The 10,753-nt window shown below is 36.6% G+C and overlaps 1 protein-coding gene across 1 annotated transcript; it reads right to left on the bottom strand.

Annotated features, from left to right (window-relative positions):
- Positions 1 to 624: 624 nt before the first annotated feature.
- On the bottom strand, positions 625 to 4,594 carry LOC122065553 (tetraspanin-8-like). The gene is made up of 2 exons (XM_042629371.1): positions 3,750 to 4,594; positions 625 to 1,093 (listed from the first exon to the last, which is right to left on the bottom strand). The coding sequence occupies exons 1-2, from the start codon at positions 4,254 to 4,256 to the stop codon at positions 776 to 778; spliced, it is 825 nt and encodes a 274-aa protein (XP_042485305.1). The 5' UTR covers positions 4,257 to 4,594; the 3' UTR covers positions 625 to 775.
- Positions 4,595 to 10,753: the final 6,159 nt, after the last annotated feature.

Raw genomic sequence — 10,753 nt, forward strand, 5'->3', positions numbered from 1 at the left:
ACTGTAGGGGAGGTCTTGCAGAAAAATAGCTCGACACCAGGATGATAAAAAGCTTAACACCTCTCATTCTTATTACTTATTCAATATGAAAAAAAAAAAAAAAAAAAAAAAAAAAAAATAATGCGAAAAACGGGAGTTCATCTCTTCTTTCCTCGAACTCCCTTCTTTCCTCATTCACCAGATTCACTTCTCTTTCTCTCTCACAAAGAGTACTTCCAACCTTATACAATAAAAAGTGTGAGTTAACGATCATGGGATCACATCACCAGTGGTGTCTCTCTTCACCATAAGCAAACAAAATCCATTTGTCCTTTTCATTTGGTTATTAATGATATTTTTCCAAAATTTTCAATGATAAGATTGAAAAATGCAGAAAAATTTAATCGTCATTCCTAAATCCTAATATTATATCTATCTCATATCAAGAGATTTATTTTGGTTCCTTTTTTTTTTTCTTTTCAGAGAAGGGGATAAACTGACCAGCTGAGCACTTTTCTTCTTCTCCTCTCTATTTGAGGAGAGGATCTTGGGGATCACTGGCAATATAATCAAGATTTAAGAAATAGGATGGTCAACAGCAATTTAACTTTCTAACTAGAAAACCACCAAAAATAAGAAAGAAGATAGAAGGGTCAGTCACCTTGACAGCATATTAATCAAGTTAATCTAATAAATATTTAAATAAAAGAGTTGCTAACAACAAAGAATTCTTCCTTTCTGTTTTCAATCAAAAAAAAAAAAATCTACAGATCATTTCAGGATGACCATTGCTAATTCAGGGTTGGTAGGGTCTGTATCTCTTGTAGCCATTATCTTCTCGATTGTTTCTGAGAGCGCAGCAGCCAACAGAGTATACAATAAGAAGAATTATAATGACAGACACATTGAGGATGGCTAACTTTCTCCAGTCTTTCTTCAAATTAGCCAAAACCCCTGCTTTGCATGACTTACAGTCATAGCACAGTGTTTCCTGGTTGTTGCTCCATGTTGTGCAGTCGCTATCTGGTACCGCTGGGCCCAATTTCGGTGCCACCCAGAAGGTTGCATTCTTGTATATGAAACCACAGTCTGTAGGGGGCTTGCAGCAACCAGACTGAAAAAATAGAAGATCAGTAAGTTCATATCTCTGGATTGCTCACATGGAAGAACTGCAAAGGGATGTAATTATCTAACAGCAGTAATTGGTTCAAAATGCAACAAAAGTTTTTGATGTTCGACGGAAACATTGATCTTATCCCCCATTATAACAATGCATCTGATTTGGTGATATGTGCAGATCAAATAATAAGATGCAAATGAACCAAGTAAACAGGGACACTGGTTTCATTGTTTTGAATGCTGAAACATATTGCTCGGCCTATCTCATGACGATTATTCAGATCTCCGAAAATCTGGATTGACCCTGCTGACTGATCAGTCATCTGAATTTTTGAGTAGCAAGGAAAGATAATGAATATGAATTGATTCTTGGCCGATATTTTGTCTCTGCTATATCTGTTTTTTGTATGAACAATAGCTTTATCAATCCAAAACAGAGGTGTCATTGCTTTAATATGAATACAGCACAATCTACTTATCTGAAAAATTAAGATTGGTTGATGCCTTACTTCTAAAATGTTCCATACTCCTACCAACAAACTCTCCAAATTAAGAAACTCCCAAAAGGAGCTAAATGTGACAAAATAACAGTCCATTAAAAAGTCAAGAATTTCATCAGGGAATGCTCAAGAGACTCCTAAAAAAGGGCTTAGGAAACAAAGTCAAAGTCAACCTTGGATGAGGGCAGTAACAAAGAAGTTGGTTTGTTGGCTGCCTTGATTCCCACCTGCAGAGATCATTAAGAAAAACCTGATGAAGGAATAGGTCAATAATCTCTTACTCTGGCATCTATGAGTAGAAGTCTTTTAGACTTGTTGGAGGGTGGGCATCTTCTAAAAGGTTTGGAAATTTCCAACTAAAAATAAGAGTTCACATTCTAACTATTTGAGCTCTCCTTTGACAATGAACTCATATAAGCAAAGAAGTGACATGATCACTTATAGGTTCCAACTTGTCCTTTTGAAGTGTAGAGAAGCACTAACTAGAGTCCAGCCATAGCCATAGCTATCTCATCTAGGGGATGTCACACTTTTGGCAGCCACTCCTCCCCCACCAGCAAAGTTTCTTACAACCAATTCCCAGTCCACCACATCCAAACAACTTATGATCTGTTGGACATAGTTTCTGTTTTTCTTAAATACTTCTAGAAAAAAAAAATACTTTTTGGTGCTTTTTACAAATTGATCACATGTTTGGTAAATTAAAAACAGAAGCATTTTTTTTCCTACCCCACTCTACAATACTCTAATCTCCAGGCTCCATAGAGAAGGAGTTGGCTGAATGTCAGGGCTCGGGTGCGACTTGCAAACCTTCAATCTGTTTCTTTTTTTGGGCTAGATAAGTGTTTATTGTGTCCAGTTCATTTAGAAAAAAAAAAAAACTTTGTATCAAACACACCTATTTTTCTGAGAGAAAAACATAAAAAAAACACTTTAACAAACGTTTGCAAACAGACCCTTACAATTTGATGAACTGAAGGAGCTCGCTAATAGAGCCAGGATCCACTCTCCCAAATATATGATAATGTGACATGAAGATACCTAATGATCTTTTTATATTATACATAAGACTTTGGGACTTTCAAAGGAATCTCCTAAAATGTTGTTTGTTTAAGTCACATTATATGATCAAGATTTTATCGTTACAATTACGTATGGTATTGGGGACAGAGTTCACAAATTTCAAAAAAATTTAAACTGTGAATACTATAATAATATTTGATTCAAGTTCCTGCTGATCCTCAAAAATAAAGAATTCATAAAAGAAATCTAATTAGAATTTTATAATCTACATAACTTCTTTGATTATTAAATGGACATTCAAAACCAAGCTTGAAAAGTTGCAAAACCACGCATCAATAAAGGCAAATAAATAAATAACTAAGCAAATTAACAAATCAAAGTTAGAGAGGGAAAGAGATGGAGAGACAGAAATCAGGAAAGAAGACAAGTGAATCCATAGAACAAACAATTTTCCAAGAAAATCCACTCTCCTGCAAAGCATGGGTAAGGCTTTCTAAGTTTGCCCCTCCTAGACCCTGTAGTAGTGGGAGGTTTGTGTACTGAGTTGCTTTTTTTCACTATTTTTTTTTTCTAACGAAGGCCTGACTATTCCGGCGGGCCCATATGAACCCCACAACCGCAAGACCAGGGTTGAATGAGAACCATTCAACTTTCAATAAAAGCAGTGAAGAGCACTAAATTTACCGGTTGCTCTAGTTTTACTTCTATGATAAGATTATTTTCTATACTTGTCCACGTCATATGTGAGTAGCATGATGTGGAGATTTATAGGAATTTGCACACCCTCTTCGTAACGGCTAGTTTTTAAGGATAAGTTCTATCAAAGTCCCTCAAGAGGGGTGTCATTCCTCTGTGAAGAAGGAGATCAATAATGATTCTTTTAGTATGCAAGATTTACTCAAGAAAATTCAAAATTTAAACTAGAGTACTATTATACTTTGTTTCATGATGCTGATAACAAAAAAATAAGAATTCATCAAATACCTAAACAAAATTTTATAATCTCCATAACTTCATTGATGATTTGAATACCATTGCATACCTAGTAAGAACAAACAAATAAGAGAGAGATAGATAGAGAGAGAGAGAGAGAGAGAGAGAGAGAGAGAGAGGTCTGAGTGAAAAAACCTGGATAGGAGAAAATTTCTTCTGGTAGAACTGAGAAGCCTGAAGATCATAAAAATCATTGCCGAGACTCGAGCAGACATGAGTTTCAATCAAACAACTCTTGGTCTTAACCCAATTACTTCCATCAACGACATGTCTCTGCAACCAATTTGAGTAATCTCCAAGCCTATAATCCTTATACCCTCTCCCTGAAATCACTTTCCCGACGCCCTTGTTAGTGACGGCGATGGCGAAAATAGTGAAAACAAAAAGCCCTAAGATCAACACGAACGTAACAAATAGATAAATCCATAGAAGCAATGAAACTCTGCAACAAGAACCGATCAATCCTATCAATGAAACCAAAAACAGAAATCCTCCCACTACTAAAAGGGGGGTTTCTATGAATTTCTGGCAATCGGAACTCGCATGCTCTCTGAGCCACCATGATCCGCCAAGGATTGGAATCGATAAGATTAAACTCAAGATGTTTAAGATTCCGATCAAATTGTTGCTCACTCGAAACATTGCAAACTATGAGTAAACAACTCTGTTTCTCTCTCTAGATTTCTGTTTTTTCTTCTGGGAAAAGTTTGAGGGGTTGTTTATAATCTCGAAATATCTGTAATAGCGTAACCACCGAGGCGGTTTTCTTGTCATGGAATCGAATCGGAAAATGGATTGGACTTTCTTATTAATTTGGGAAAATTCGATTGAGTGATACGAGTTTCCTTTTCAATTACTATGGATGGATAGAACAAAGTAACAAACACTGGCCGACTGAAATGTAGAGAGAGAAAGAGAGAGAATCCAACTGAAGGAGGAAAATGCGGTGGTGGTAGTGGACGTCTCCCAGTCTCCCACTGTTGATTCCAACTGTTCTTGTTAACGTTACACTTGAATTTTAAAGTACTATAGTTGCCCCTCATTGATGAAAAAATTACAGGTAGGGACACCAATGAGATTCCATTTCTGAAAACGTCCCTGCTACGTTTGGTTGCAAGGAAAATTAAAGAGACAATTACAGTGGTCTTCCATGCAGTTTATCCTAATGTTATAACTTATCCCGTCAAACTGACACTTACAATATACCTCCTACGGTGATGTTAAGTCAGAATATGGAAAAGGCACATAAACCCTTTGCACTAAAACACTTTAATAACACATTCCCAACATCTAGTGATAAGAAAAAAATCAAAATATGACTGAACTTCCTATTATACCCTTGAATCCCAAACCCAAGTATCATTCTTCCTCTTCTCCATTTACCGAAAAACCCTAACTACCTGCGATTGCAGATGCCTTGAACTTGAGGCCAAAAAGGAGCCCTTTTGAAGCAAGGACCCATTTTGATATGTTTTTCTTGAGGTGTCTATCTTGGAGATCATCCTCATTCAATACATCACGATCTATGGGGAGATTGGCAAAGAAATTGTAGGATCATATAAGCAACCCATGAGGGGAGTGAATAAAGTATGTCTGCAATATAGGCCCAAATTTTAAATTCTTGTCTAGCTATCTTAAATCTTCAAGAAAACAACTTGAGTAAATGGATGGATGAGACAGAAATAATAAAGGGAGTGCACACACCAACTTTATAATGATTTAGCTTCGCCTCAATACTATCATACGTCCATTCTTCGAATCCCCGGCTTGCAATTCACTAATACACTCTCTTTACAGGGTAGGAGAAATGCCCTCACATAATGATAGTTTTCCAGGATCTATCAACCCTCACACTCTCCTTGTCGGAGTAAAAGAAATTCCCCTCAATGATGGTTTTCTAGGATCTATATCAACATTAAGAATGAACACCCTTTGATCAATCCACCACACACATACCTTCACATAATCACAAGAAGGTGATAAAATCAAATGGCTAAATAGCCAAGATACAAGTAATTACCTCTTTTACAGATAGATATGCAAGATGTAGCTAGCCCATTCACTTGATATCCAATGCTCAACAATTCTTATTAATGCTCAAAATGATTTGCAAGTTGAATTTCAATTGGAGTATGGAATATTTAAGTTTTTTCCCATCAAGGTTTCCCACAACAAAATATCTTATTTGAAATGTCAAATGTCCCCTATTTATAAAGGAGGTTCCAAAATTCAAACTGTCATTTTTTCTAACCGTTATGCTCTTCAACGAACATATTTTCAAATTTCCGTTAGATAGCTGAACAAAGTTGGTCATTTTGCTATCTTCTAGACTAAAATTGAATACCTCTTGGATATCAACCATTAGGTCCATTTTGACTTAGTCATTTTACACTATAATCCACTTATCTTGGCTATTCCAATTAAGTCCTTAGGTAATTAGTTGCGCAAGAGCATATGGGATCATTGGATCCTAGAACCATCTAGATAATGACAAGATAAAAACATATCCTAGCTAGGAACACATTCAAGCTTATCCTTGGGAACATATTCAAGCAAACTTCAAGTTTTGGCTTGACTTGCTTGAATCTCATAGATGGCTTGGATTGATCTTCATGTTGTGTTTCGTCACTCCATTATAAAGTTTCTTGAGCAGCTAGATATCTCCAATTTGATGCTTGGGTTTCAGGACACGTTCCTCAATGCCTGAAACCCATTTACTCATTAAAGCACTTGGAGGAGCAAATAATTTATTTATTCACAAAAGAATGTGATCACCAACATAAGTAAGTCATTAAAATTATAAATTGTTCACAGAGCAACCTTTGCCTCGACAAACTCAACCTATTTGGTGGGATTGGGCTCGTCTGTAGCATGGGGTTGTGTTAGACGATCTGTAGCACAACTCCACAACTTGACACGTGGAGATTTTTTAATCAAGTGGTCTAAATTCTTGAGAGCATAAAGAGTGCGATTGACATGCGATACATCTGATTATCAAACCAAACGGGATCGTTTTCACCATAGTTTTTCCGTTTGAAAGAACGAGAGGTTGAAGGAGAAAGTTGCCACCAATCTCAGATCATTTTCCCCTTTTTTTAAGGTTTGATGGTGGAAACAATCCGAGATGGAAGTCAGACGGTAGTGAGAGGAGAGAGAGGTCACCGGCAGTTATTTATGTTGAAAACGATCCGAGATTTTTGTTGCCAATGGATTTTGCGCAGAGGAGTTGCCGTGAAAATCAGGAGTGAACTAATTCGTAACTTGGGATTTCTCTTTCTATTTTTCTTATCGGTTTGATTTGATAATCAAATGTATCGCGTGTCCATCGCACTCTCTATGTTCTCAGCAATTCAAGCCACTTGATTAAAAATTTACACGTGTCAAGTTGTAGATCTGTGCTACAGACAAGCCTGATCCTATTTGGTGATGGGAAGATACTATTAAAAAGGCACCACAAGGTAACATCTAAGATCAAGTTCCTCAACTTGGAGGAATTCCCGATAAGGAAAATTCTATAGCTTTCCTAGGTCCTCGGTTATTTGGGTGATGACCCAACTTTCGTTTATGATTGTTTTAGAGCTCCACAACACAATTCAAATCCACATTGTTTAAGGGCCCATTAGATTTCGTTTCTGTTGTTCCTGTGTAAAAAATTAGAAGAACCAGTTTTCCCCGTTTCTATTATAAGAAACAATGAAGTGTGATCATCAAGACGATGGAAGATGATCTTCAGCAACAACCCACAGTCCAACGATAAAGAAATGAGTTGGGTAGGTTGAGACAATTAAGGCACCTTTTGATAATGTTTTCAGAAACGTGCTTTTCCATTTTTCTGTGTTCATAATCCGAAAAAAACACCCAAAAAATGTTTGATAAATCTGTTTCGATTCACCTGTTTTTTGAAACATAAAATAGAAATTTATGCGTATTTCTGTATCTAGAAACAGGTTTGACGAAAAAAGTCAGACTTGTTTTTCTATTTCTGGGAACAACTTGTGGACAAAAAAATCGATGCACCCTCGATAAAAAGTTGCATCTCCCAGCATTTACCTTACCTGGTGGCTTTCCAAAGTTCGAAAAATCTCTAGGGAAACGAGAAGGAATACTTTGAATTTTTACTTTACTAGTGGAAGCCTTAAATTTACATCCATCGATTCTTTTGTCGATTTCTTCCAATTTTCTCCGGACCCTCATGAATTGATTACTGAATCGTCACTGCGGATTGAAGTTCGAATTCCCCAACAAAACGCACACCAATCCAAGGAATCTCCCCAACCTTACTCAATTTGAGAAACAGTTTATCAAACACCAAAAATCCATTTTTGGGAACAAAAACGTGAAAAATTGTTTCTGCTATTTCTAGACACAAAAACAACAGAAACATTATCAAATGGTGCTAAAGATGTGCTTTAGCAGCTTCAGGTTGGAGTCGTCGCTTGAGAGGGTACCAATGAGGGGTGCCTTCTATTTGTGAGAAGGGCTTAAGTAGGTCAAGAGGATTTCAATCTGGAGTTTTTGAATTTTTTCCCACTCTTTAATTCAATAAAGAGAAAATAGGTCAAACAAGTTTCTCCATTCCTATTTCTAAAAACAATAATAGGCATGGGGGTGAGGTGGAGGTGTGTGTACCCATTTGTGGATTGCCCAGATGGTTAGGATAAATTCGGGATTGTGTGGATAGATGCACGGTCCGAGGTTCGATTCTCCATCTATGCATCTACGATTTTAGTGGATACCATAGTGGTGGGTTGCTACGCTAGTCTCCCTGAAGATTAGTCGAGGTGCATGTAAACTAGCTCGAACACCACGATTAAAAAAAAAAAAAAAGGGAGGGGGTGTGTGTTGTGTGTGAATAAATAGCTAAGTTCAACATGTTAGGAAATCATACATGATTTTGATATTATTGTTTGTTGTTCTTTTAATTGTCAAAATTTTTGAGAAGTGAATTTTAATCATCAAATATCACAATGGATTGATGTGATTTTTTGTTGCATTCCTTTTAAATTCCCTTTTTCGAACCAATGGGAGGAAGAGAATGATGTTTTAATGAGCTGAAAAATTATAATAAGCCTCATAGGCCATAGTGGGGTATCATGATTCAAGACCTCTATTGATTTGTTGTGGAGGTTAATTATGGTCTTTTTTTTTTATAAAAAGAAAAGAAAGGATTAGATTAAAAGGATTAAAAATTGTCCATATCAGTAGTAGTTACACCCGCCTTCTTTTCCATAGCCTCCTTAGCCCTAGCCTTAACATAAACTAAATTAGCATCGTTAGATTTTATACTGTCGAAACAGCATGAACAGGCTTCTATTGCTACGCAACAATAGAGCAGGATAGCATTTTGCGACCACATGTTTGAATTTGAGGGTAAAATATACAAAACATGGGTTTAGGGCATAAGGCTTCCATTTCTAACTGAAGTAGAATTGCGACCCGCGGCTAAAAACTAAGGTGTTCCATATTGCCTTTATCCCAAAAACGCTTTAGACACAAAACATCACTCCAGACAAAATCCAGCTTCCATCTTGCCGTCTTTGCTTGCATTATACCAGCTAGAAAATTTCAGCTGCTGCCTCACCCACTTTTCCTACATGTATGGTCCTTTTGGAATCATTAGTATCTAACTCAATATTTGAGTAGAAACTAATACTCCCACTCAATTTATTAGATCTACATTATACCTAAATAGACAAAGAGTGGACAAAAGTGTTTATCTTTAAGAGAAGTTTTCCTTAGAAATTAATACCCCCAATCAATTTATTAGATCTACATTATACCTAAATAGACAAAGAGTGGGCAAAAGTGTTTATCTTTAAGAGAAGTTTTCCTTCACCTAAATGAGGTTCGACACTCCATCCATATAGGATTCACAAACCTTATAAGATTTTTTAGGATTATGGAACCTTCCAAAATACCCCCATATGCAAGCATAGAACCGCTCAGTGAATGAATTCCAATCTTAAATGTCATAGGGAAACTCAACCTATCTTGAATGTCTTTAACATGGCTAAGGTATTATAATATTCCAAAAAAAAAAAAACTACTCCATTTACGGTCACAAACAAACTAATTTAAAAAGACAGAAAAATAGTGTGAAACTGACTCTCAAGTCAGTCATGGCTCATGACTTGGGGTTATTAGAACCATTCGTTCTTCAACAGCCAATTAACAATGATACATTTCTGTAAAGCCAACGAAAACAATGATACATTTCTACCCCCAAAAAAAAATTTACAATGTTTCATTGGAAATGGCCTCAAAGATTCTCTTCAGAGTTTAGATGATTCTTTTTGATAATATGATATAATAATGATACTTGAAACCATGCTTGAAATCTAGATTTAAAATGTTCAATTAGGGCTGGAATAGGTCAAATGCTGATTTTGATTTGAATAAGATTGTAATCAACCAAAATCGATCTAAAAACTCTCAAATGAGTCAATCTAAACAACATTATGATGATTCCTATGATCTTTTTTCTCGTCATAGGTCATATAAGAGATTTTGATCCTGTCCAACGACTTGAACGTTTAGCCATTTACCTCCCACTTTTTACAGGAAAAAAGATCATCTCCAATAGTGACGACCCTCCAATGATTCATCCAAAGGCTAAGGAGAGTTGAACATGCATCTCTAGGTGTTGGGATCCGCGTCTAACTCCTCCCAATCCTTCCTTGGATGGTCATTGGAGGGTGGTTGGACGCCCAATCATTGGAGCCGGAGCCAGAGCCGGACCCGTTGGTTGGGTGGGAGGTAATCGGGTTCGTGGCGGATTCTCGGAACCCTGCTTGGGATCTTTTCGGCCTTTTGTTTGTTTCTCCCATTTGTGTACATTGCTTCCATTTTAGTATTGTAACCATTAAGAACAACTGAACAAGTAAGGGGAAAGAAGAACAGAGAACCCAATAGCCCAAAGCCTGAAAGTTTAAAACATGGGAAGAAATATTTCTCATTGAGGAAAAAAAGCAAACATGCGTGATGTCCTAAAAAGGATCATCTAAACTCTACACAAGAATCACAAAAACCACTGATTTCACCTTAACCACCATCTACATCGACCAACATAAGAAGAGAAAAATGAGAATTTCAAGATCACTTCTTCTGCAAAACCCTGTTCTCCAATATTATCAATAACT

Source organism: Macadamia integrifolia, unplaced genomic scaffold (genome assembly GCF_013358625.1).
Source record: "Macadamia integrifolia cultivar HAES 741 unplaced genomic scaffold, SCU_Mint_v3 scaffold205, whole genome shotgun sequence".
NCBI lineage: Eukaryota > Viridiplantae > Streptophyta > Magnoliopsida > Proteales > Proteaceae > Macadamia > Macadamia integrifolia.

Bases quoted from the DNA above. Each gene is read 5' to 3' on its own strand.
- LOC122065553 (XM_042629371.1), bottom strand. From the start codon at position 4,256: ATGTTTCGAGTGAGCAACAATTTGATCGGAATCTTAAACATCTTGAGT. The intron at 1,094-3,749 runs GTTTTTTCACTC...CTATTTTTTCAG, and splicing joins AGAAATTTTCTCCTATCCAG to TCTGGTTGCTGCAAGCCCCC.